Source organism: Trachurus japonicus, chromosome 17 (assembly GCF_045865225.1).
Source record: "Trachurus japonicus isolate A0001 chromosome 17, Traja_1.0".
Taxonomy (NCBI): domain Eukaryota; kingdom Metazoa; phylum Chordata; class Actinopteri; order Carangiformes; family Carangidae; genus Trachurus; species Trachurus japonicus.
The window spans coordinates 3,985,149-4,012,456 of record NC_140923.1 but is presented as its reverse complement, the minus strand read 5'-3'; the positions used below and the strand labels follow the sequence as shown (position 1 = coordinate 4,012,456).

At 43.1% G+C, this 27,308-nt stretch overlaps 4 protein-coding genes across 7 annotated transcripts in view; all 4 read left to right on the top strand.

Annotated features, from left to right (window-relative positions):
• Positions 1-27,308, top strand: part of LOC146969790 (uncharacterized) — a 138,375-nt gene that overhangs the window by 36,809 nt on the left and 74,258 nt on the right. The window contains exons 1-2 of one of the 4 annotated variants that reach the window (XM_085805341.1): positions 9,540-10,067; positions 25,940-27,179. In XM_085805341.1, coding sequence (XP_085661467.1) covers positions 9,824-10,067; positions 25,940-26,793 — 1,098 coding nt within the window. In that variant the 5' untranslated portion in view covers positions 9,540-9,823 and the 3' untranslated portion in view covers positions 26,794-27,179. Of the gene's footprint in view, positions 1-9,534; positions 10,823-13,409; positions 14,989-25,939; positions 27,180-27,308 lie in introns of those variants that run through there. The other 3 variants (XM_085805343.1, XM_085805340.1, XM_085805344.1) reach the window with 3 other exon arrangements.
• LOC146969803 (uncharacterized) lies at positions 548-4,150 on the top strand. Its single transcript, XM_085804402.1, has 3 exons — positions 548-778; positions 2,015-2,713; positions 2,798-4,150. The coding sequence occupies exons 1-3, from the start codon at positions 607-609 to the stop codon at positions 3,229-3,231; spliced, it is 1,305 nt and encodes a 434-aa protein (XP_085660528.1). The 5' UTR covers positions 548-606; the 3' UTR covers positions 3,232-4,150.
• On the top strand, positions 5,482-8,554 carry LOC146969802 (uncharacterized). The gene is made up of 2 exons (XM_085804401.1): positions 5,482-5,692; positions 7,125-8,554. The coding sequence occupies exons 1-2, from the start codon at positions 5,521-5,523 to the stop codon at positions 8,027-8,029; spliced, it is 1,077 nt and encodes a 358-aa protein (XP_085660527.1). The 5' UTR covers positions 5,482-5,520; the 3' UTR covers positions 8,030-8,554.
• On the top strand, positions 17,872-24,478 carry LOC146969801 (uncharacterized). Its single transcript, XM_085805356.1, has 2 exons — positions 17,872-18,080; positions 23,792-24,478. The coding sequence occupies exons 1-2, from the start codon at positions 17,909-17,911 to the stop codon at positions 24,400-24,402; spliced, it is 783 nt and encodes a 260-aa protein (XP_085661482.1). The 5' UTR covers positions 17,872-17,908; the 3' UTR covers positions 24,403-24,478.

Sequence of the window (27,308 nt, the reverse complement as noted above, 5' to 3'; positions counted from 1 at the left end):
GACAAAGAGGCAAGAAGCACACAGCACTGTTGTACAATGACAATGCCAGGTAAAAGCAACAAAGTCACTATAAAATCTATACAAAGGATAGATAAGAAACAACAATGGATCAAATCTAGAAATACATGAACATAGTGAAGGAATAAATAAATACATAAATGCAAGTGTATAAGTCACTGTGTAGTAGTTCACTGTCAGTCAGTGCAGCAATATGTGGGAACGGAGTTAGTTCCTTACTTATGGTTACCAGCCAAATACGGTACTTTTCTTGAATTAACTTTGTTGAATACACTTTTGATTAATAAATGATGTATCATTAAATATAATTCCACTTTCGTCATAGAGGCAATTGTATGTCATAACGTTTGTCTTTCATACCTAGATTTAACCTCTTAAGGTTAGCCTAGAACATTTACAGTAGGAAACTTTGAGGCGGAAAGAAAAAAAATACTGACGTTCCGCCACCGGAACTTCACAGTGTGACACCCAGCGGAAGTAAACAACGACAGCTCGCTAGCAACGCTGAGTGTGTCTGTGTGGAGTCAGCTTGAAGACGGTCGGTGCGGTCGTATCTCAGAGAAATATTTCAGTGTGGATGAAGCAACGATGTCTTCAGTTGAGTCTCTGAGAGAGTTTGTCACCGAGCGACTAACTGCTGCTGCTGAAGAAATATTCAGAGTCTTTAAACAAACTGTCGTCGAGTACGAGGAGGAGATCGATCGTCAGCGCAGACTGCTGGATATCGTCCTAAACCAAGAGATAAAGCTCCACAGGACAGGTCTGTAAAACCAGGAGCAGAGACACTATAGTCTTTGTTGTTGTCATGATTGTAGCAGGTCAGGACCACCGGGGGAACAACTTCTTCACCCTTTAGTGTTTTCTCCTGTTTCCTGTTAAGTTTTACGCACAGCTCTTTGTTTGCTTGGTGTGCTGCTTGTGGTTTGTTTTGCTCTGTCTCTCTTCTAATTATTCCCTCCATCCATCATCTATCACTTACCTGGAGTGGGGTCATGGTGGCAGCAGACTAAGTAAAAAGTCCTAGACATCGCTCTCCCTGGTAAGCCGGTGCATATTCTCATTTGCCCAGGTCATAGTATTTCAAAGGAGGTTAAGCAACTGGACTTAGTTATTTGTCTAGGAAGACGTCTCCCTAGTAACACTCTCCATCTCCTCCTGGGGGGTCCCCAAGCGTTCCCTTTCCAGATGGGATATATAATCCTTACAATGAGTTAAGGGACTGGCCTTTAGTGTTTTCCATCTAGTCGATTAATAATCGATTAGTGCCCGTGATTTTGGAATAGTACTTTTGCTTGAAATGCCCATCCCTAGTCCACTCCACCACTTTCCAGCTGAGAACCATATGGCCTCAGACTTGGAGGTTCTGACTCTTATCCCTCCAGCTTCATACTCAACTGTAAACTGCCCCAGTCCTGAAGGTCACGTTCTGATGAAGCCATCAGGACCACAAGATCTGCAAAAATCAAAGAGGCAATTCTGGGGTTCCTGATGTGGGCACTTCTCAACTGCACCTTGAGATGGTGTCCACGGATACCACAAATAGGATTAGAAACATTGGACAACCTTGGCATTTTATACTTTGGTCATTGATTTTCTTTGATTGAATATTTGGACACGTTTGTTATGAGTGAAAATCTAAATCTGAGTTTCTCCATGATCAGATTAGTAATGTCTCTTTTTCCATCCAGAGCTCCCACAGCATCATGTCTGTCAGGAGGAGGAGGAGGCTCTCTCCAGTCTGGAGCAAGAGGAGCCAGAGCCTCCACAGATTAAAGAGGAAGAGGAGGAGGTCTGCAGCAGTCAGGGGGGAGAGCAGCTGCTACTGAAGCAGGAGACTGACAGACTGCAGGATCTCATTTGGAAACCTGAAACTCTGCTACACAGGACAGGTCTGTAAAACCAGAATAGTCTGATTGAAAGGTAACACAATTGTGTGTCCTTCATGTTCCTCCATGTCTTCTCTGTACTTCCTGTTTCTTCTCCTGATTATGTTGTAATGTCCTATCACTGGCATACTGTCACTTGATCAGACACTTTCTATTCTCTATATTTCTGGTATTTCTCATACTCTTTGTCCTTTCAGAGCTCCCACAGCCACTTGTCTGTCAGGAGGAGTTTGTTCTCTCCAGTCTGGACCAGGAGGAGCCAGAGCCTCCACAGATTAAAGAGGAAGAGGAGGAGGTCTGCAGCAGACAGGAGGGAGAGCAGCTGCTACTGAAGCAGGAGACTGACACCTTTATGTTGACTCCTACTCATGAGGGAAGTGACCACAGAGAACCAGAACCAACCAGTGATCAGCAGCTCCCCTCTCACAGCTCTGCTGTAGCTGAGAGCCAACATCAGGAAGGAAGTGGACATGTAGACCCAGAACCACCTGGAAATGTAGAGACACAACCACAGAAGGGAGGTCACACAAACACAAGTGGCAGTGTACGTAGTCACACAGGTGAGAGGCCTTATTTGTGTGTAATATGTGGGAAAGGTTTTATGCATCAAATCAACTTAGACATCCATATGAGAATGCATGGTGAGAGGCAGTACACCTGTAACACTTGTGGGACAAAGTTTACCCGCAAGACAGATTTCATTAGGCATACGTACATCCACACAGGTGAAAGGCCTTTTTCTTGTGAACTGTGTGACAAAGGTTTTACCCGTGAAGAACACTTGGTGAGTCATATGAGAACCCACACAGGTGAGAGGCCGTATTCTTGTGAAACATGTGGGAAAAGGTTTGCACGCAATGCAAACCTGGCGACTCACAGAAGAATCCACACAGGTGAGAAGCCGTACACCTGCAACACCTGTGGGAAAAAGTTTACTGGCCATTCAGATTTGATTAGGCATACAAAAATCCACACAGGTGAGAAGCCGTACACCTGCAACACCTGTGGGAAAAAGTTTATTAACAGCACAACCTTAAATGATCACAGAAGAACCCACACAGGTGAGAAGCCTCATTTATGTGGAAAATGTGGAAAAGGTTTTAGCCGTCGAATGGCACTGGTGTTCCACATGAGAATCCACACAGATGAGAGGCCATATGCCTGCAACACTTGTGGGAAAAAGTTTACTGTCCAGTCATATTTGATTAGGCATACAAGAATCCACACAGGTGAGAAGCCTTATTCTTGTGATATATGTGGGGAAAAATTCAGTTATCCATTCCAATCCGAAGCCCATAAAAAAACACATGAAGGTGAAAAACTATAAGTCTGGAACACCTGTAGGGAACATTTGTAGTGAACAATCAGTATTAAGTAGGTTTATTAAAAACCACACAGGTGAGAAGCTGGTATGTCATCAGCCATGGCACAAACTAATAAAGAAGTTCATCATAGCACATACAGAGTTACAGATTCAAAATTACTCTTTCATTTTCTTCCCACCACCAAACCAAACCATTAAATTGACCAGAACACCAAGTGTCCAATTGGCCTTCAGTAGATAGATAAAACCTGCACAAACAAAATGGGGGAAAAAAAGTATCCCATTTTGTAATAGAAAGATGAATGTTGATATTAGACAATTACATGTAACACCAAATGTTTTTTTTGTTTTTGTTTTTTAAGACTGTCTGAATCCTCACAACATTGTATGACCTCTAAAATGTCATTGTCATCGTCCCACTAATCAAATAATCACTGTCTAGTCCACACTTAGTGACAACTGCTTTTATGAAATGTTTATTTTGCTGGTTAATCATTAAACCACTTGTATTATGATTGAATTTTGATGTTGCCTTTACTCTGTAGTCAGTGTTGTAGTTAATTAATCTCTTTAGTCACACTCGGTTCTCCTGTTGTATTCTTTTGAGATTAAGATATGAGATTAATGACGATATTCAACAAAGTAATCAAATAATTTCCTTTCTGAGGACCAGTGATCTGTCTTAACAATTACATTTCTTAAATATTTTTCGTATGATCTTGCTCTCCCCGGTCATAGTGCTCAGTCTATTTCAGTTTCACAGGATCTGGCATATATGCTCTTGATATAGTAAGCCAATGATTTCTTGTATTTCAGTTTTGATCTTATCCATCTGTTCTTGTTTACCCAGACTGCATTATACACACTGAACACCTGAATAAAACAGGTCATTTCTGACTCTAATGCTTCATTGAACTAAACATGCTAAAATGTATACCAGCCAAATATTATTCTTTAATTCACGACTTTCACACTGGTGAGAAGCATTTTTCTTTTGACATATGTGATAAAGATTTTACCTGTAAAAGAAGTTTGTATGTCCACATAACCCACACAGGTGAGAGGCCGTACACCTGCAACTCTTGTGGGAAAAAATGTATCACCAAGTCAGATTTGACTAAGCATATAAGAATCCACACAGGTGAGAAGCCTTGTTCTTGTGAAATATGTGGGGAAAGATTCAGATATTCTTACCGGTCCTCAGCTCATATGAAAACACACACTAGTGAGAAGATGTAAACCTGCAACGCCTGTAGGGGGGAAAATGTAGTGACCAATCAGTCTTTAGTAGGATTATTAGAATCCATGGTCTGTCATCAGAGTTAAGGATCCAAATGACACTTTCCTGTTCTTCTCATCATCACATAATCTTTATGTTTATTAGACTTTGTATTGTTGTTAATAAAGCTCTTTATTCACACTCAGTCATCCTATTGTGTTCTTTTGAAGAACTATTGAATCCAGAAGGTATGAGACTGATGAATAAGATAATGTTGTCCTCTCTGAGGACTGGTGAAACCCTGTTAACAAGGAAGTTCTGTTCATAAATTGTGGTGTATGTGCAACATGTGGGAACAGAGTTAGTGATGTGTCAGTCAGTGAACAGTAGAACCCACTCAGGCTGCACCTCTGTCACATCTGTGGAGGAAGCTTCAGTCAGACCACACATGTGGTAAGACTTAATGATCCATACAGATAACAAGTCAAAGACTGACTGAAAAATGTGGAACAGATTTCACACTGAATGGAGAGTTCACAGATGACTTGAAGAGGTTTGGAAAATGCATTGTTTTACTTTGAGTCTAGTTAAGCAAGTAAATAACAGAGCTGTGATATATTCATGTTATTATTTATACCGGTATTCTGCCTCAGTTATGTGATGATGGCCCAGCCTGGATGTACATTATACACACTGAACACCTGAGTTAAGCAAGTCATTTATCTTGTGCTTCATTGTTTACCAGCCACTTTTCTTTAATTCACTTTGTTGAATACACTTTTGATTAATACATTAGGTTAAATATAATTCCACTTTTGTCATAGATGTAATTGTAGTGTTTGTCTTTCATAGATTTAACTTTTTCAGGTTAGCCTCGAGATGTCAGTAGGAAACTTTGAGGCGGAAAGAAAAAAATATTGACGTTCCGCCACCGGAACTTCACAGTGTGACACCCAGCGGAAGTAAACAACGACAGCTCGCTAGCTGCGTTCAGTGTGTCTGTGTGGAGTCAGCTTGAAGACGGTCGGTGCGGTCGTATCTCAGAGAAATATTTCAGTGTGGATGAAGCAACGATGTCTTCAGTTGAGTCTCTGAGAGAGTTTGTCACCGAGCGACTAACTGCTGCTGCTGAAGAAATATTCAGAGTCTTTAAACAAACTGTCGTCGAGTACGAGGAGGAGATCGATCGTCAGCGCAGACTGCTGGATACCGTCCTAAACCAAGAGATAAAGCTCCACAGGACAGGTCTGTAAAACCAGGAGCAGAGACACTATAGTCTTTGTTGTTGTCATGATTGTAGCAGGTCAGGACCACCGGGGGAACAACTTCTTCAACCTTTAGTGTTTTTTTCCCGTTTCCTGTTCAGTTTTACACACAGCTCTTTGTTTGTTTGGTGTGCTGCTTGTGGTTTGTTTTGCTCTGTCTCTCTTCTACTTGTTCCCTCCATCCATCATCTATCACTTATCTGGGGTGGGGTCATGGTGGCAGCAGACTAAGTAGAAGGTCCTAGACATCGCTCTCCCTGGTAACACTCTCCATCTCCTCCTGGGGGGTCCCCAATCGTTCCCTTTCCAGATGGGATATATAATCCTTACAATGAGTTCAGAGTCTGGCCTTTAGTGTTTTCTCCTGTTTCCTGTTCACTTTGTATACAGCTCTGTTTACTACGGTCAAGCCAGGCGTCTAGTCGATTAATAATCGATTAGTACCCCGTGATTATAGAATAGTACTTTTGCTTGAAATGAGACTCTTGTCCCTGCAGCTTCACACTCAACTGTAAATTGTCCCAGTCCTGGAGCTGGGACAGTCCCGGAGCTTGACGAAGCTATCAGGACCACAAGATCTGCAAAAACCAAAGAGGCAATTCTGGGGTTCCTGATGTGGACACTCCTCAACTGCACCTTGAGATGGTGTCCATGGATACCACAAATAGGAATAGAAACAATGGACAACCTTGGTGGAGTCCAACATTCACTGAGGATGTGTTTGACTTTGTGCCAAGACTGTGGGCTGGGTCCACGGCAAATGGCTTGAAGCAACAAGCCCAGTACTCCATACTCCTACAGTAACCCCCCCCCCCCCCGCCACAGAGTCCACAAAACACATGTAGACCGGTTGGTTAAACTCTCACCCCACCATCAGTACATTCTACTTTAGCATTTCATACGTTGGTCATTGATTTTCTTTGATTGAATATTTGGACAAATTTGTTATGAGTGAAAACCTATAGATCTGAGTTTCTCCATGATCAGATTAGTATTGTCTCTTTTTCCATCCAGAGCTCCCACAGCATCATGTCTGTCAGGAGGAGGAGGAGGATCTCTCCAATCAGGAGCAGGAGGAGCCAGAGCCTCCACAGATTAAAGAGGAGGAGGAGGAGGAGGTCTGCAGCAGTCAGGAGGGAGAGCAGCTGCTACTGAAGCAGGAGACTGACAGACTGCAGGATCTCATTTGGAAACCTGAAACTCTGCTACACAGGACAGGTCTGTAAAACCAGAATAGTCTGATTGAAAGGTAACACAATTGTGTGTCCTACATGTTCCTCCATGTCTTCTCTGTACTTCCTGTTTCTTCTCCTGATTATGCTGTAATGTCCTATCACTGGTATACTGTCACTTGATCAGACACTTTCTAATCTCTATATTTCTGGTATTTCTCATACTCTTTGTCCTTCCAGAGCTCCCACAGCCACTTGTCTGTCAGGAGGAGTTTGTTCTCTCCAGTCTGGACCAGGAGGAGCCAGAGCCTCCACAGATTAAAGAGGAAGAGGAGGAGGTCTGCAGCAGTCAGGAGGGAGAGCAGCTGCTACTGAAGCAGGAGACTGACACCTTGATGTTGACTCCTACTCATGAGGGAAGTGACCACAGAGAACCAGAACCAACCAGTGACCAGCAGCTCCTCTCTCACAGCTCTGCTGTAGCTGAGAGCCAACATCAGGAAGGAAGTGGACATGTAGACCCAGAACCACCTGGAAATGTAGAGACACAACCACAGAAGAGACGTTGCACAAACACAAGTGACAGTGTACGTAGTCACACAGGTGAGAGGCCTTATTTGTGTGTAAAATGTGGGAAAGGTTTTATGCATCAAATAAACTTAGACCTCCATAGGAGAATGCACGCAGGTGAGAAGCCATACACCTGCAACACTTGTGGGACAAAATTTACCAGCAAGACAGATCTGGTTAGGCATACAAGAATCCACACAGGTGAGAGGCCTTTTTCTTGTGAAATGTGTGACAAAGATTTTACCCGTGAAGCACACTTGGTGAGTCATATGAGAACCCACACAGGTGAGAGGCCTTATTCTTGTGAAACATGTGGGAAAAGGTTCGCACGCAAAGCAAACCTGACGACTCACAGAAGAACCCACACAGGTGAGAAGCCATACACCTGCAACACCTGTGGGAAAAAGTTTACTGGACAGTCAGATTTGATTAGGCATTCAAGAATCCACACAGGTGAGAAGCCATTTTCTTGTGATATATGTGGGGAAAAATTCAGTTATCCGTACCAATCTGCGGCCCATAAAAAAACACATGAAGGTGAAAAGGTCTGGAACACCTGTAGGGAACATTTGTAGTGAACAATCAGAAGTAGGTTTATTAAAAACCAAAATAATAAAGAAGTTCATTGTAGCACATACAGAGTTACAGATTCAGAATTACTCTTTCATTTTCTTTCCACCACCAAACCAAACCATTAGATAGAACCTGCATAAACAAAATTGAGTTTGTTTTTTTATGTGACAAGACTGTCTGAATCCTCACAACATTGCATGACCTCTAAAATGTCATTGTTATTGCCCTTCTAATCAAAGAATACATGTCCACACTTAATGACAACTGCTTTTATGAAATGTTTATTTTGCTGGTTAATCATTAAACCAACTGTATTATGCTTGAATTTTGATGTTGCCTTTACTCTGTAGTCAGCGTTGTAGTTAATTAATCTCTTAAAGTCCCACATGGTTGTCTTGTTGTATTCTTTTGAGGTTAAGATATGAGATTATTGACAATATTCAACAAAATAATGAAATAATGTCCTCTCTGTGGAACAATTATTTGTCTTCACAGTTAAATTTATTTATTATTTATTTAATTTTTTTGGAATAATTTTGCTCTCCCCAGTCATAGTGGTAAGTTTCAGTCTCACAGGATCTGGCATTTGCTCTTGATATAGCAAGCCAATGATTTCTTGTATTTCAGTTTTGATCTCAGCCATCTGTTCCTGTTGGAACCATATGTGATGATGGCTCAGACTGCATTATAGACACTGAACAAATAAACAAAAATAAATGAATAAAACAAGTCATTTCTGACTCTAATGCTTCATTGAACTAAACAGACTAATGTTTACCACCCAGATAGGCAAGGCAAGGCAATTTTATTTGTATAGCCCATTTTTACAAACAGTTTGTCTCAAAGGGCTTGGCATCATAACAACATCCTCTGCCCTTAGACCCTCACATCAACTGAGGAAAAACTCCATAGAAAACCCTTTTAACAGGGAAAAATTGGAGAAACCTCAGGGTGAGCAACAGAGGAGGGATCCCTCACCCAGGACGGACAGACGGATGTTGTAAGAAAACAGTTTAAAACACAGAATGTGGAAAACATAGAAATGTTAACAAGAATATTATTCTTTAGTTCACGACTTGGCCGTGTTGATCACTTTGTTGAATAATATTGTACTTAAACAATGCGAATGTATCATGAGATATTATGATTTCACTGGTCATAGAAGTGATAGTTTTTGTCTGTCGTAGTAGCCGTTTGTCAAACAAATACAAGTTTCAAATCAAACTTGAAATCATACAAATCAAAGGGCCACTGTTGCACCATGGGTTGTGGTGTACTACTCGGATGGGAAAAACACAATGTTAAATTAAATGTCCAATTTCAACAAAAAACTTGATTGATTTGACCAGAAAACGAGCAAACAAAGAGTAAAGAAAATTCCTCCGTGCCTCTCCTGCTCCGGTAAAAAAAAACATTTGCCCACCCAGGTGCAAGCTGGTCCCCTACAGACAGCCTAGATATAATCTGCCCTTCACATGGCCAAATGAAACAAAACACAAAGAAAACACCTAAACTAACATAATACAACAGAAATCTAATGAGATCAAATAAATTCATTCAGAATAATCAAAACTAAATACTAACTAAACTAAATACCAAACTAAAAAGCACTTAATACTAACAATTAATGAATAGCTCCATCATCCATGATGGTCTAATTCTCGTGTTTCCTTGTTGTTCCAGAGCTCCCACAACAACTTGTCTGTAAGGAGGAGTTTGTTCTCTCCAGTCTGGAGCAGGAGGAGCCAGAGCCTCCACAGGTTAAAGAGGAAGAGGAGGAGGTCTGTGACACCTTTATGTTGACTCCTACTCATGAGGGAAGTGACCAGAGAGAACCAGAACCAACCAGTGACCAGCAGCTCCTCTCTCACAGCTCTGCTGTAGCTGAGAGCCAACATCAGGAAGGAAGTGGACATGTAGACCCAGAACCACCTGGAAATGTAGAGACACAACCAAAGAAGAGACGCCGCACAAACACAAGTGACAGTGACAATGTACACAACTCTCCTACAACAAAGAGTCACTGTGACACTAAGAAAGGTAAAAAGACTCTAAAACGTGACACTTCTGGAAAAGACTTGAAGTGTGAGTCTAAACTGGAAAAACACCAGAGTGGCCACACAGGGGAAATGGCATTGTGTTGTAGCACCTGTGGGAAAGAATTCAGTGACAGGTCAACACTGAGAACACATTCAAGAAGTCACACAGGTGATAAGTCATATGTCTGTAAAACATGGGGAAAATGTAGCTCCAAGTCAGACGTGACTAAACATATTAGAACCCACACTGGTGAGAAGCCCTTTTCTTGTGAAATGTGTAAGAAAGGTTTTAGCCGTGCAATAAACTTGAAAGTCCACATGAGGAGTCACACAGGTGAGAGACCTTATTTGTGTATAAAATGTGGGAAAGGTTTTATGCGTCAAATAACCTTAGACGTCCATATGAGAACCCACACGGGTGAGAAGCCGTACACTTGCAACTCTTGTGGGAAAAGGTTTACTGGCAAGACAGATTTGATCAGGCATACATACATCCACACAGGTGAGAGGCCTTTTTCGTGTGAAGTATGTGACAAAGGTTATACCCATAAAACAGGCTTGGTGGTCCATATGAGAACTCACACAGGTGAGAAGCCTTATTCTTGTGAAACATGTGGGAAAAGGTACACAACAATTACCAACCTGATGAAACACAGCAGAACCCACACAGGTGAGAGAAGCTGTAAACCAGCAACACCAGTGGGAAAAAGTTTATTGACAATTCAGCCTTCAGTAAGCACATGAGAACCCACACAGGTGAGAAGCCTTATCCTTGATATCCTTACCAGTCCTCAGCACATATGAAAACACACACACAGGTGAGAAGCCGTAAACCTCCAACACCCGTAGAGAAAAAATGTAGTCACCAATCAGTCTTGAGCAGGTTTATTAGAATCCATAGGTGAGAAGCAAGTCAGCCACAAACAAAGAGGTTCATCATCAGCACACACAGAGTTAAGGATCCAAATATGACACTCTCCTGTTCTTCTCATCATTACATGTAATTTGATGACAGTAACAATACTGTCATCTTTATTATTAGACTTTGCATTTACTATGAAGTTTGTATTGTTGTTAATAAAGCTCTTTATTCACACTCACTCGTCCTGTTGTGTTCTTTTGAAGAACTATTGAATCCAGAAGGTATGAGACTGATGAAGAATTTTGTCTTCTCTGAGGACTGGTGAAACCCTGTTAACTGTATATAAATTGTGGTGTATGTGCAACACGTGGGAACAGAGTTAGTAGTCAGTGAACAGTAGAACCCACTCGGGTGAGAAGCTGCACCTCTGTCACATCTGTGGAGGAAGCTTCAATCAGACGACACACATGTGGTAAGACATAATGATCCATACAGATAACAAGTCATAGATGGCTGAATGGGGAGTTGACAGGATTTGAAGAGGTTCGGAAAAAAAACATTGTTTTACTTTGAGTCTAGAATGTAAATAACTGAGATATAAGATCACGTTACTCTATCACGGTTAAAAATATGATGATGGCCCAGACTGCAAATGAACACTTTTAGGCTATATTTATTATTATTTATATATATTTAACAGGACTTGGCCGTGTTGATCACTTTGTTGAATAACATTTTATTTAGGAAATGACAATGTATCATGACATATCATGATTCCACTTTGGTCATAGACGTGATAGCTTTTGTCTTTACCTAGATTTACAATAGAGTAACGTTTTCCAGTTTGCTTCTGGAACCATCCAAACTTTGAGGAGGAAGGAAAGCACTATTGTTGTTGCCCACCGGATCTTCACAGTGTGACACCCACCGGAAGTAGCCATCGACAGCGCTAGCAGCGGCTGTGTGGAGTCAGCTCGAAGACGGTGGGTGTGGTTGTATCTCAGAGAAATATTTCAGTGTGGATGAAGCAACGATGTCTTCAGTTGAGTCTCTGAGAGAGTTTGTCACCGAGCGACTAACTGCTGCTGCTGAAGAAATATTCAGAGTCTTTAAACAAACTGTCGTCGAGTACGAGGAGGAGATCGACCGTCAGCGCAGACTGCTGGATATCGTCCTAAAACCAGAGATAAAGCTCCACAGGACAGGTCTGTAAAACCAGGAGCAGAGACACTATAGTCTTTGTTGTTGTCATGATTGTAGCAGGTCAGGACCACCGGGGGAACAACTTATTCAACCTTTAGTGCTTTATCCTGTTTCCTGTTTAGTTTTCCGCACAGCTCTTTGTTTGGTGTGCTGCTTGTGGTTTGTTTTGCTCTGTCTTTCTTCTACTTGTTCCCTCCATCCATCATCTATCACTTACCTGGGGTGGGGTCATGGTGGCAGCAGACTAAGTAGAAGGTCCTAGACATCGCACTCCCTGGTAACACTCTCCATCTCCTCCTGGGGGGTCCCTAAGCGTTTCCTTTCAAGATGGGATGTATAATCCTTACAGTGAGTTCAGGGTCTGTCCTGGAGTCTCATCCCAGTAGGACAGACCCAGAAGATCTCCAAAGGGAGATGTCCAAAAGTCGTCCTTATCAGACACCCAAACCACCTGGACTGTCTTCTTTCGATGTGAAGTAGCAGCAGCTCTACTCTGAGCTCCGTCCAGATGTCTGAGCTCCTCACCCCGTATGTAAAGCCTGGTTTATGCTTCTGCGTCGCGTCAACGGCGTAGCTACGGCGTCGACCCTATGCCGTCATTGAGCATTCGAAGTTCTGCGTCGAGGGAACGCATTCGTGAGGGTTGGCACCAAAAACCCAAGATACCTGAACTCCTTCACTTGGGTCATCAACTCACCTCCAACCGAAAAAAGATCAGTCCACTCCACGCAAAACATGCAAAACTACTGATATGCGTTGCCTTCAGGGACAGTTTTTCAGCAAGCAGTCTCTGCATAAATTTACCTTGAAAACAACTTAACAACGTTATTATCTCATAGTGTGGTGAATGTGCAGGTCACAACTTGTCCACCAGAGCGTTTTGGAGTTGTTGGATTGTGTATTTGATAAGTTTGATGAGGGAAACCAAGAAATCCCGTGAGCCTCCGTAGTGTAGCTCTGAGCAGCTCACGGCTCTGCTCCACCGTTCTAAAAATAGCTTGCGCCGACAATTAAAGGTAACAAACCTACTGCTATGACTATAGGGAATATGACAATGGGCCAGTTTGCCAAAATGTTGAACTATCCCTTTAAGGGAAAAATCCTGCTTGGCCTACCTCTTTAAATGTCTGATTGTGTGTCCTACATGTTCCTCCATGTCTTCTCTGTACTTCTTTTTCTGATTATGTTGTGATGTCCTATCACTGGCATATTGTCACTTGATCAGACACTTTCTAATCTCTATATTTCTCCTATTTCTCACGGCTCCTTGTCTTCCAGAGCTCCCACAGCAACTTGTCTGGAAAGAGGAGGAGGTTCTCAGAGAGGAACAGCAGAGGAACTCCAGTCTGGAGCAGGAGGAGCCAGAGCCTCCACAGATTAAAGAGGAAGAGGAGGAGGAGGAGGAGGAGGTTCTCTCCAGTCTGGAGCAGGAGGAGCCAGAGCCTCCACAGATTAAAGAGGAAGAGGAGGAGGTCTGCAGCAGTCAGGAGGGAGAGCAGCTGCTACTGAAGCAGGAGACTGACACCTTTATGTTGACTCCTACTCATGAGGGAAGTGACCACAGAGAACCAGAACCAACCAGTGACCAGCAGCTCCTCTCTCACAGCTCTGCTGTAGCTCAGAGCCAACATCAGGAAGGAAGTGGACATGTAGACCCAGAACCACCTGGAAATGTAGAGACACAACCACAGAAGAGATGTCACACAAACACAAGTGACAATGTACACAACATGTCAGCAGCTCCCTGTGATACTCAGACAGATGAAAGGTTTTTTGAATGTTTCTTTTGTGGGAAATCTTTTAAGTGGAAGTCGCGCTTACTCTTGCACCTGAGGATCCACACAGGTGAGAAACCATACACCTGTGAAATTTGTGGGAAAGGATTCAGTGGAAAGTCAGACCTGAACAGACACAAGATAGTTCACACAGGTGAGAGGCGGCACTCCTGCAGGGTGTGTGGGAGAAGATTCTTTCGGACGACACACCTGAGGCGACACCTCTCACTTCATACACTTGACACTATCTTTTAGGGTCGGGCATCTGTCACAATACCAACCCCCCTCCACCTGGCGCTGCGTCTACTCTCCCTGCATCTGGCCCGTAAAGTATATTCCCGCAGCCCTGTAAAGCCTCGTTACCACTGAATCAACAGTCTTTTTTTTTTTTTAACGCCAGCATAGGGTTCCCATCATGATATCTTTTGAAAGTAGGCTAAGTAACCATGGACAACACCTGCATCATTGCCGATCAGCCATCGCAATGTTTTGCTGTGAACATCGTCAATCTCTCACTGCTTGCACATCGCCCAACCCTACCGTCTTTGGACTGTGATGTTACTGGAGCTGCTGTTTGACTGACTTCAGGTGCAGCAGCTTCCTCTGCTGTCCACAGCAGGAAAACATCTGTGGACCTCTGGACAGATGACCCAGTCTGTTGAACCTGTATCTGTTACTCTTGATGTGCTTTGTGAAAGCTGTCATCCTTTTAAATATTTCCTTTTTGATCTGTGTCGTACAGTAACATAGATTATCCGTCCTGATTGATTGATTTTTACTCTTCTTGTTGGTTTCACTTCGAATTATTACTTTAAAGTTTATATGCTGGTGTTAATTTTTATCTCCTGTCATCAAGTGGAAGAATGAAACTGAACTTGTTTGTTTTTGTATCATGACATCAGGAGCCTCACGGCAAGAGGTCAGCAAAGAGGAGGAAGAGGAGGAGGAGGTCTGCAGCAGTCAGGAGGGAGAGCAGCTGCTACTGAAGCAGGAGACTGACACCTTTATGTTGACTCTTACTCATGAGGGAAATGACCACAGAGAACCAGAACCAACCAGTGACCAGCAGCTCCTCTCTCACAGCTCTGCTGTAGCAGAGACCCAGCATCAGGAAGGTAGTGGACATGTAGACCCAGAATCAAAGAGTCCCTGTGACACTGAGACAGATAAAAAGCCTCTAAAATGTGACACATGTGGAAAACATTTTAAGTATAAGTCTAAATTGGATGTACATCAGATAAACCACACTAAGGCCTTTTCCTTGTACCATATGTGGGAAAACGTTTGGTCACGCTTCATTGACAAGACATTTAAGTAGTCATACAGGTAATAAGTCATACTTGCGCTACACCTGCAATACTTGTGGGAAAAAATGTACCTGCAAGTCAGAATTGACTAAGCATACAAGAATCCACACAGGTGGATTTCTTGTGAAATATGTGGGGAAAAATTCAGAACTTCTCCAAAATACAAGAACCATATGAAAATACACACATGGAAGAAGGTGTGCCCCTGTAACACATATGGGAAACCATTTCCAAACAAATCAGAATTTAAGAGGCATTCAGAGACCCACACAGGTGAGAGGCCGCACAACTGCAACACCTGTGGGGAAAAAATTCGTTTAAAATCTGACTTGAGAAGACATAGAAGAATCCACACAGGTGAGAAGCATTATTCTTGAAAAACATGTGGGGAAAAATTCAGTTATCTTTTCCAATTAGTCAACCATATGAAAACCCACACAAGTGAGAAGATATAAACCTCCAACACCTGAAAGGAAACAAAATGTAATGACCAACCAGTCTTGAATAGAATTATTAGAATCCGATTCCACACACAGGTGAGAAGCAGGTCTGTCATCAACCACAACCCATATTAAGAAAATATATTTGACAGTTTCAAGTAACAACAAAAGGTTTTTTTTAAAAGTGACAAGACTGCGAGCATCCTCATGACATTGTCATCATCTTTTTGATCAGAGAGCTCCTGGGTCGTCCACACTTAGTGACATTTCATTTTATGAAATCTTTTAATTTTGCTGGTTAACCATTCATTCTTGAATTTTAATGTTGCCTTTACTCTGTAGTCACTGTTGGAGTTAATAAATCTCTTTAGTCATATTTGGCTGCCCTGTTGTGTTGTTTTGAGGTTAAGATGTGACATTAATGACATTGATCAACAAAATATCAAACAATGTCCTGTGTGTTAGCAATTAAATGTTATTGAAGTAATTCTAAATATTACAGAATACAAATGGTAGTGAGAGAGCTTTCACACTGGATGGGTTGCCGACCGTTGGGGCTTGTACTGAGGCAGATCTTCTCGGTCTAGTCAGTCTTTAGTAGGATTATTAGAATCCACAGGTGAGAAGCTTTGCTGTCATCAGCTACAAACAAAGAGGTTCATCATCAGCACATACAGAGTAAAGGATCCAAATATGACACTTTCCTGTTATTTTTATGATCACATGTCATTTTATTGTTACTCTCATCTTTATGTTTATTAGACTTTGTATTCTTGTTAATAAAGCTCTCATTCTCACTCAGTCGTCCTGTTGTGTTCTTATTAAGAACTATTGAATCCAGAAGGTATGAGACTGATGAAGAAGATAATTTTGTCCTCTCTGAGGACTGGTGAAACCCTGTTAACAAGGAAGTTCTGTTCATAAATTGTGGTGTATGCAACATGTGGGAACAGAGTTAGTGATGTGCCAGTCAGTGAACAGTAGAACCCACTCAGGTGAGAAGCTGCACCTCTGTCACATCTGTGGAGGAAGCTTCAGTCAGACCACACATGTGGTAAGACAAAATGATCCAAACAAGTCACAGACTGAATGTTCACATTCAATGGCGAGTTCATAGACGACTTGAAGAGGTTCTGAAAAATCATTGTTTTACTTTGAGTCTAGTTTCTAAGAAAGTAAATAACTGGGCTGTGAAATATTCATGTTAACATTTCTATACTCTACCACAAATATGTGATAATGGATCCAGATGGTCCGGACTGCATAATACACACTGAACTCAATAAGTAATTTGTGACTCTGCTAAATATACGCTACTACGCTATGTTTACCATATGTTTTTAATTCACTGTATTAACAGGACTTGGCCATGGTGGTGTTGAATAAAATCTTACATAAAAAATTAGAATGTAATATGTATCATGAAATGTTATAATTCCACCTTAGTCGTAAAGGCAATTGATAGCTTTTATCTTATAGTACCTTACAATAGGCTACATAGTAAATTTTTTCTGGGTTGCTTTGAGAAGATTTATGTTGTTTGAGACTTAAAGGTGGAAAGAAAATATAATTGACATTCCAAAACTGGGATTGGGGTTTTTGTTGCAGATGAGAAACTTCTATTCAGCATCTGATTATCTGATATGATACGTCTCTTGTGTCTTGATAGGTATTACTCCAACTAAGACCAATATAATCAAGGACCACTTCTTGCTTCATAGGCAGATCTTCCTTTTATTTAACTCGATCTCCACTCTGGTACAGGAGTGCCCTCTAGTGACAGTTCTATATGTCATTGCAGATCAACGGTGTCCGTAAGAGGACATTAATCAACCCAATAACAACCATTCTCTGTTGAACTTTTGGCAATTCAAAGGCCTAGGGAATGGATAAAGCAATAGCTAAGCTTCAGAACATATGCTCAGATTCTGCTGCTGCTTTGGTGGCTCTAGGGCCCGCCCTGGTTTGGTAATGGAGATCCTGTGTTGCCTTCCAAGAGTTGAAAACTCATGTCGTGTGTGTTTTAGATTGGATTTGATTAGTGTCTTGTTATGACCTGAGGAGGGCAGCTACGCCGGACGGCGTACAGCTAGCGAAGAAGATGAAGAATTGACGTTCCCCACCGGAACCTCACAGTGCGACACCCAGCGGAAGTAAACAACGACAGCGCGCCAACAGCGTTATCTGTGTGTCAGTGTCAGCTTGAAGACGGTCGGTGTGGTCGTCTCAGAGAAATATTTCAGGATGAAGCAACGATGTCTTCAGTTGAGTTTCTGAGAGAGTTTGTCACCGAGCGACTAACTGCTGCTGCTGAAGAAATATTCAGAGTCTTTAAACAATTTGTCGTCGAGTACGAGGAGGAGATCGATCGTCAGCGCAGACTGCTGGATACCGTCCTAAAACCAGAGATAAAGCTCCACAGGACAGGTCTGTAAAACCAGGAGCAGAGAGACACTATGTCTTGTCATGATCGTAGCAGGACCGTTGGAACAACTTCTTTAAAGGGACATTGTGTAACTTCTCGTGTTATCTATTCACGAAAATCGATTATTTCGTTCAAAACTATGTTTTTCATTAATCGGTAATCACCCCCATCAACAAACTGAAGTGTTGTGGACTGCAGTAACACGCTGGTGGGCGTTCCCGTCGGAGGCGGTCTTTTGCTGTGGAGAGAGTAGGTACCACCCCGATGGGCGTTCCCGCTGGGGTCAGTCATTTTCTGGCAAGCAGTCCTTTTTTGGCACGACACCGGTAAGCTCTGAATTTGCCGTTCATATAATTTATGGAGCGAGCTCGGTGCTGGCTGCCGTGTCGTGTCGCCATGTTTTTGTTCAGTGGCAGCGTGACGGTAGGAAACCACGGAAACTCAGCGGAGACACCGGAGCTGTCGGCTCAGGTCGAGGTGGCGTCAGTGAAAAGTCACCACGGTAACGCAGTGAGGAGGAATGGAGCGTTAAGCGGCGTTCACACCGAACGCGATAGACGCGAATATAATCGCGCCAGACGCTTCATTCGCACCGCTTGGTCATTTTGGATCATTCGCGTCCATCGCGTCATTCGCGCTAGACGCTCCGCCCGTTCATTTGAAAACCGGTGATCTCAACCTGCTCTCTTTCCACGTCAATCGTGGCTGATATCACCACCTTTGCTGCACTGTACTACTGCTGTACAAGTCTCAGAAACACCAGAAAACCACCCGCCGTCGTGTCTGGGTTCACTGTGTGTGTGTGTGTGTTTTTTTTTTTTGTTGTTCACTCTGTGTAGAAGACGGCAGCGGTGCCACACACAGCTCATATACAATTAGCTTCTCCTTCATGTTGTTCTGAGTGTAAACAACCGTACAGAGAAGTGACGTCGTCGGCTTGAACTCGTCGCTGATTGGATGTCACGGCGCGATGCCGCCTGAAAAGTTCAATATTTTCAACTTTATTCGCGCCGCTCTAGACGCTTCAAACGCGCCGCTTCATTCGCGCCGCGTCTCATCGCACCAGACGCTCCATTCGCGCCGCCTCCGCCTGAATCGCGTGTCATCGCGCCATTTACATTGATTTTCAATGTAGAGTTGCCGCTCCATTCGCGTCTATCGCGTTCAGTGTGAACGCCGCTTTACACTGATGCTGCATTCACCTGCAGTCGGGCAGACGGCCGACAAACCAGATGTCACTTTAGTCACAGAAGTCGAGAGAAAGCTGGTAAACAATACGACATCGCCATGACAGTTTTGTCACGTGTATTGTTTTGCCTCTTACTGATGGACCACTTGTTTACATAGAGGCTTGTTTATGCCGTTACGTGCAGAGGCTGTCGCCTGCCCAATTTCACGTGAATGCAGGTTGGGGGTCATGGTGGCAGCAGACTTATGGCGCGTTTCCACTAGCGCGCTTCGGCTCGGCGCGCTATTTGCGTGTTTCCACTAGCACGCAGTACCTGCAACCAGGTACCTCAGCCCTGGTTCCAAGCGAGCCGAAGCGTTACTAAAACGTGACGTCAGCCGACTGCCTTCCACTGATTGGCCGATGAGTGTCGTCACTGGAAGCGTCATAACCGCGTGACGACCGACTAGAATGTAAATAAAAACAAGACTCAAGACAAGACACCACTTTTTACTGCTTCAGTTTGTACTGCTGTTTGACTTTGAACACGAGATTGTACAATGTAACGCGGATAATAAAAGCTAGCGTTAGAAACCATTAGCTTACCCTCAAACGTCGTCTTTTTGCAGCTCGTCTTCTCTGATCTTGGGCGTCATACTGCTGTATGGTTTCCCAAACTCTCCGGTACTTTTCAATAGTGTTTTGTCTCGTGGCCCAGAGTCTTCTCTGGCTCTCTTCTCTTGCCTTCTGTGCACAGGGTGAGCAGCAACACGATTGCCTCGATGTCCTCCATGCTATCCTCCTCTGATGTTGTTGTTGTTGTTCTGGGGCCGTATTCACAAAGAATCTTAAGGTTAAAAGTAGCTCCTAAGGGCCGAATTTAGGAGCAACTCCTAAAAAAAGTGGGCGTGTCAGTCTTAAATTTAGGACTCCTAGTTTTTTAAAATAAGAGTAATTCACAAAGTATTTTATGCCTAAAAGTAGCTCTTAAGTCTGGGAGAGCTTAAAAGTCCTGGTGAGGACTCCTAACTCAGTAAGACCTATTCACAAAGAATCGGAAATGGCTGCAGCCAGGCAAATGTATGGAGGACTGTGAATTGCTGCAGAGGGGGGAGCTGGAGCACCTGCCCCTTTGCCCTTTGATGCCCAACGTGCCTTTTTGTCGGTGTTTATTTTTATTTTTTTTGTCATCACCAACATTTTCGCTATAAAACCGGAGTAGTGACGGTGACGGACTGTCCAATATAGCCGTCACAACGGTCGGACCGAGGTGACTGCGACCGCTGCGATGCAGTCGTGCTGATGTGAGCCAAAAATATTTTTAAAAGGTTGGTGGGTGCGCTAGACACAAACATCTGTTAGTAGTAATAGCTCATGTGATAGGGCTGCTCCATCAGTGAACTAAACTTGTTGTCAGTCTGGGTTCGAATCCTGCTATAGACCACAAATGTGGGTAATGCATTTTCTTTTCTCATCATTATTATGATCACCATATAATATTAGGGCTGTCAACGAACGTGAAAATTAATATTAAAATGTGGGAAGAAAAAAAACCAGCGGCTGCTTTGCGAGTGGACGCACTGACCCTCATTGAGTTGCATTTGCACAGCGTCACACTGCAGAAAGTGAGACGCGACAAAAACTGTAGCAGATGCAGATGGCAGAGAGAAAGACAGAAAGTTCAGAGCCCAACTTGGCAGCAGAGAGAGTGGTTTGGACCAGAGACGTTCGGACTCGAAGCAATCTAAAAAGCCCCGTCGCACCTGACGGCAAAAAAAAAAAAAAAGTGGAGCGGAGCGGCGTCGGCGGCGAGGAGGAGGAGGAGGAGAAGGAGGAGGAGGGGGGGGTTGGGGGGGTTGGGGGGGCGCCGCCGGCACTCAACAACCAATCACCGTGTTGAGCGCCTTGAATTCGTGCACGAGAATTGACGTAATCCATAGCAACGGGGCGTCACCAGGGCGTCACTCTTACTCTGCTCTTAGTGATTTATCCTTAGTAAGAGTTGGTCTCAGCAGCTTTGTGAATAGCTTTTAAGAAAAAACTCCTACGTAAAAACTTTTAGTGCGAGTTAGGAGCACTGCTAGCGGTAAGATAAAAGGCTTTGTGAATACGGCCCCTGGTCTTCCAAATTTGACGTCACAGCGGTTTCGCGCATCCGTGTTATGACGACCCCGCCCACGTCGAGGAGGCACCAAGTGATGTAGTTGTAATGGAAACACAACCAAACCGAGCCGAGCCGAGCCGTATCGAGCCGAGCCGTGCTAGTGGAAATGCGCCAAAAGTAGAAGGTCCTAGACATCGCTCTCCCTGGTAACACTCTCCATCTCCTCCTGGGGGTTCCCTAAGCGTTCTCTTTCCAAATGGGATATAATCCTTACAATGAGTTAAGAGTCTGTCCTGAAGTCTCCTCCCAGTAGGACAGACCTAGAAGATCTCTAAAGGGCGGTGTCCAAAAGTCCAAAAAACGGCTTGTAGCAACAAGCCCAGTACCCCATACAACACATGTAGACTGTTTGGTTAAACTGCCATCCAGTATGTTCTACTTGAGCGTTTTTATAATATGTTCACTTATTTTCCTTTATTGAATGTTTGGACAAGTTTGTTATGAGTAAACACCTAGCTCTGAGTTTCTTCATGTTCTGATTAGTATGTCTCTTTTTCCATCCAGAGCTCCCACAGATTAAAGAGCAGGAGGAGGCGGTCTGCAGCAGTCAGGAGGGAGAGCAGCTGCTACTGAAGCAGACTGACAGACTGCTGTTTATCATTTCGGAACCTGAAACTCTGCTACACAGGACAGGTCTGTAAAACCAGAATAGTCAGTAGCCAGGTCATTCAGATCTGATTTTGTGCCATTACATTATACTGAGATTTAAATGTCTGATTGTGTGCCCTACCTGTCCCTCCATGTCTTCTCTGGACCTCCTGTTTCTTCTGATTATGTTGTAACTCGGTCAGGGTACGAAATTAAGAAAATATTTTGGGGGCAATTTTGGCCCCCACAGTCCAAAAAGTGGGGGCATTTTCAAAATACTTGGGGGCCATTTCATATATATATATATATATATATATATATATATATATATATATATATATATATATAAATAACAAACTATAAGCTATATAAACGCCTATCATAGTCTATAAACGATATAAATAATGGGTTATATAAAGTTATGGTTGGTCAATATTAGATATTAGATATTACCAGTAATATGAGAATATCACTGGTAGGTAGGGCTGGGCGATGTGGGGGGGCTGTTGTGAACTCAACAGTCGTTCTGGGGTGAGCAGCCAGGGCCGTTGTATAGGGGAGAAAGGTGATGATAATTCTAGTGGCCCATGCAGCGCCCAGTAGGGCCCACAAAAAACCCCAGTAGTCTAATCTTTGTATAACTGAATTATTCTGCATAAGACCCTGACTAATACTCATAGTAATGCTGCATTAGCATCAAAACAAAGTAGGCTAAATAAAAAAATGATAATACATACGTAGTCTAAGCAAAAAAGTGGAAACGTGAGGGGGCAGGGGCCCACTTTAGTATTCTTTCAGGGGGCCCAGAATTCCTAGTAACGGCCCTGTGAGCAGCAGAGCGGCCGCACCGTGACCACGGTCCACTCCAACTGCCTGGTGTCCCCATTGCGCACCATGCGTCTTTTCAGTCACTCGTCCGAGTTCTCCTTACTTTTTCTTTTGAGACAACATTCATTCTCTCTCTTTCTTTTATTTTTTATTTTACCGGCGGTGTCAGCTGATGTGCCCGTCTGCAGCAACCCAAACAAATACACGTGTTGACTGGCTCTATTCCAGCCACATGATTGGTTCGGCACGGCGCAACTCTCAATATCATTGGCTATTTGTATTGTTTGCCAAAACATGGATGAATGAAACCTATCGACCATGTCTCATATTTCTATTGAGGAAAAGTTATTTCACAATTTCTACCGTTTTATCACCCAGCCCTAAGTGGGCTATTGTCCCCCTCCTACCTGGGAAACAGGAGGGAGACACAGCTCTAACTACACAACACCGACAAGGACTGAGAGCCGCATGTTGCAGTGACGTTATAAGATTTTTTTTTTTTTTTAAACCCTGCAAATAATAAGCCGACGAAAAGGTGCAACTTGCCACTTAACTTTTTGTCGATGTAGGCTATTATTTGCTGGGGCTTTCGGGGGATTCACTGTGGGCCACCGCCAGTCTGATCAGGTCCATCGCAGCACAGCAGCTGCAGCACTGCCCCGCTGTCACATGACTCTCACGTATCAGCGCAATCTCGTTTACATCAGGAGAATAATGAGGCGCGACGGTAAATTAATGAAAATAAATTTATGATAATGTATAGATATAAATATATTTGTTTTGAAAATTTGGGGGCAATTTTGGCCCCAGGATCATGATTTTTGGGGGCATTCTTGGTCAAATTTGGGGCCAAATGGCCCATGGCCCCCGCTAATTTCCGACGCTGAACTCGGTTACTGTCACTTGATCAGACACTTTCTAATCTCTATATTTCTCCTATTTCTCATGTCTCCTTGTTGTTCCAGAGCTCCCACAGCAACATGTCTGTCAGGAGGAGTTTGTTCTCTCTAATCTGGAGCAGGAGGAGCCAGAGCCTCCACAGATTAAAGAGGAAGAGGAGGAGGTCTGCAGCAGTCAGGAGGGAGAGCAGCTGCTACTGAAGCAGGAGACTTACACCTTTATGTTGACTCCTACTCATGAGGGAAGTGACCACAGAGAACCAGAACCAACCAGTGACCAGCAGCTCCTCTCTCACAGCTCTGCTGTAGCTGAGAGCCAACATCAGGAAGGAAGTGGACATGTAGACCCAGAACCACCTGGAAATGTAGAGACACAACCACAGAAGAGACGTTGCAAAAACACAATTGACAGTGACAATGTACACAACATGTCAGTAGCTCTTTGTAATACTCGGTCAGATGTAAACTCTTTCCAGTGTGTCTTTTGTGGGAAATCTTATAAATGGAAGTCGCGCTTCTTGCACCTAAGGAGCCACACAGGTGAGAAACCATACTCCTGTGAAATATGTGGGAAAGTATTCAGTGGAAAGTCAGAACTGAACGCACACAGGATAGTTCACACAGGTGAGATGCGGAAAAGATTGGTGGGAAAAGATTCCTTCGGACGACACACGTGAAGCAACACATTTGACGCTGTCTTTGGACTGTGATGTTACTGGAGCTGCTGTTTGACTGACCTTAGGTGCAGCAGCTTCCTCTGTGGTGTCCACATCAGGAAAACATCTGTGAACCTCTGAAACAGATGTGACTCAGCCTGTTGAATCTGTATCTGTTACTCTTTATGTGCTTTGTGAAAGCTGTCATCTTTTTAAATCTTTCCTTGTTGATCTGTGTTGTACAGTGACGTAGTTTATCCGTCCTAATTGTTTGGTTTTTACTTTTCTTGTTGGTTTCACTTTGCATTATAGTTCATTTACTGGTGTTACTTGTTTGCTGTCATCAAATGGAAAAATTAACTAAACTTGTCTGTTTCTGTATCAGGAGTCTCGCAGCAAGAGGTCAGTAAAGAGGAAGGTGAGGCGGTTGCTAACAAGTTTCTCAAAAGACCCCTTCACAGCTTGTAAACAGTGGGACGTATTTTGGTGAGCGGGGCTAAGTTGGAGGCAAAACATTTCAAACGGCTAGCTTGTAAACGCTGATAAGCATGTAACGGACTGTTTTTGCAAGAATGGACGAGGACAACGCATATTTTAGTGAATGTGCAAGTACACTACCCACCCAAGACCTGAGTGTTATTTTAAAAAGCGGACTGCAGACCATGATATGTACCATATTTTCTCAAATAAAAGCCCAGTCTCAAACAGACGCTGGGTCTATTTCTATTTTCCTGCTAGTTCTAATGAATGTATCAAACCTCTCAAAGTCCACAGTCGCCTGTTTCAGCAGTTTCTAAGCTGCTACATTCGTGCTACAGTTCTCAAAGACCCGACCACGTTGAAGCCTGGACACAATGCGGCCGGATTCACAAGCATTAATTCTTGGTCGGACCATGGCAAAAGAAAAAAGAAGTCCATGGTCCAACGCGAACTGAGTTATTCAATTTTTTCAACCTTAATTCATTGTGTCATGTCGTGTTTTTCGGCCTGTTGAGAACTCTGACTGACCCAAGGAAAGAGACTGTTGTTCGTTCACTAACTTTTTTCAATGAAATATTTGGACAAGTTTGTTATGAGTGAGTTGCTTTAGCAAAATAAAGACCAAACCTCGATCACAGTTTTTGCATTATGGTCTAATTCTCATGTCTCCTTGTTATTCCAGAGGTCCCACAGCAACATGTCTATAAGGATGAGGAGGAGGTTCTCTCCAGTCTGGAGCAGGAGGAGCCAGAGCCTCCACAGAGTAAAGAGGAAGAGGAGGAGGTCTGCAGCAGTCAGGAGAGAGAGCAGCAGCTCCTGAAGCAGCAGACTGACACCTTTATGTTGACTCCTACTCATGAGGGAAGTGGCCACAGAGAACCAGAACCAACCAGTGACCAGCAGCTCCTCTCTCACAGCTCTGCTGTAGCTGAGAGCCAACATCAGGAAGGAAGTGGACATGTAGACCCAGAACCACCTGGAAATGTGAAGGCACGACCAAAAAGGAGATGTCCCAAAAACACCAGTGACAATGTACACAACTCTCCTACAACAAAGAGTCACTGTGGCACTAAGAAAGGTAAAAAGACTCTAAAACGTGACACTTCTGGAAAAAACTTTAAGTCTAAGTCTAAACTGAAAAAACACCAGAGTGGCCACACAGGGAAAAGGACATTTTGTTGTAGCACCTGTGGGAAAGAATTAAGTGACAGGTCAAATCTGAGAAGACATTCAAGAAGTCACACAGGTGAGAGGCCTTATTTGTGTGTAAAATGTGGGAAAGGTTTTATGCATCGAATAAAGTTAGACGTCCATATGAGAACACACACAGGTGAAAAGCCTTACACCTGCAACTCTTGTGGGAAAAAATTTACCTTGAAGTCACATTTGATTAGGCATACGTACATCCACACAGGTGGGAGGCCTTTTTCTTGTCAAATATGTGACAAAGGTTTTACCCATAAATCAAACTTGGTGAACCATATGAGAACTCACACAGGTGAGAGGCCTTATTCTTGTGAAACATGTGGGAAAAGGTTTGCAACCAGTACACACCTGAAGGATCACAGAAGAACCCACACAGGTGAGAAGCCTTACACCTGCACCTCTTGTGGGAAAAAGTTTACCAACAAGTCAGATTTGACTAAGCATACAAGAATCCACACAGGTGAGAAGCCTTATTTTTGTGAGACATGTGGGAAATTTTTCAAAGACAATCCAAGCCTGACACATCACAGAAGAACTCACACAGGTGAGAGGCCGTACACCTGCAACACCTGTGGGAAAAAGTTTATTACCAACTCAGCCTTCAATAAGCACATAAGAATCCACACAGGTAAGAAGCCTTATCCTTGTGAAATATGTGGGGAAAGATTCAGATATTCTTACCAGTCCTCAGCTCATATGAAAACACACACTGGTGAGAAGTCGTGAACCTGCAACACCTGTAGGGAAAAAATGTAGTGACCAATCAGTTTTGAGCTGGTTTATTAGAATCCCCAGGTGAGAAGCTTTGCTGTCATCAGCCACAAACAAAGAGGTTCATCATCAGCACATACAGAGTTAAGGATCCAAATATGACACTTTCCTGTTCTTCTCATCACATGTCATTTTAACGTTACTCTCATCTTTATGTTTATTGGACTTAACTTACTCTGTATCTGGTATTCTTGTTAAAAAAAAGTTCTTAATTCATAGTCAGCCGTTCTGTTCTATTTGTTTGTTTTTTATCTGACCAACCATTGAATGGAGAAGTCACAGTCTTTGATATGAATTTGACAACATTGATGAATAATATATTTCCACCCTCTCCAAGGGAAGTTCTGTGCTTAAATTGTGGTGTATGTGCAACATGTGGAAACAAAGTTGTGTCAGTCAGTGAACAGTAGAACCCATTTACTATGCATTTACTATGAAGTTTGTATTGTTGTTAATAAACCTCTTATTCA

Coding starts and splice junctions, on each gene's coding strand:
- LOC146969802 (XM_085804401.1), top strand. CDS start 5,521: ATGTCTTCAGTTGAGTCTCTGAGAGAGTTTGTCACCGAGCGACTAACT. Junction 5,693..7,124: donor GATAAAGCTCCACAGGACAG/GTCTGTAAAACC, acceptor TTGTCCTTCCAG/AGCTCCCACAGCCACTTGTC.
- LOC146969801 (XM_085805356.1), top strand. CDS start 17,909: ATGTCTTCAGTTGAGTTTCTGAGAGAGTTTGTCACCGAGCGACTAACT. Junction 18,081..23,791: donor GATAAAGCTCCACAGGACAG/GTCTGTAAAACC, acceptor TTGTTGTTCCAG/AGCTCCCACAGCAACATGTC.
- LOC146969803 (XM_085804402.1), top strand. CDS start 607: ATGTCTTCAGTTGAGTCTCTGAGAGAGTTTGTCACCGAGCGACTAACT. Junction 779..2,014: donor GATAAAGCTCCACAGGACAG/GTCTGTAAAACC, acceptor GATTATGTTGTA/ATGTCCTATCACTGGCATAC. Junction 2,714..2,797: donor TCATATGAGAACCCACACAG/GTGAGAGGCCGT, acceptor GAATCCACACAG/GTGAGAAGCCGTACACCTGC.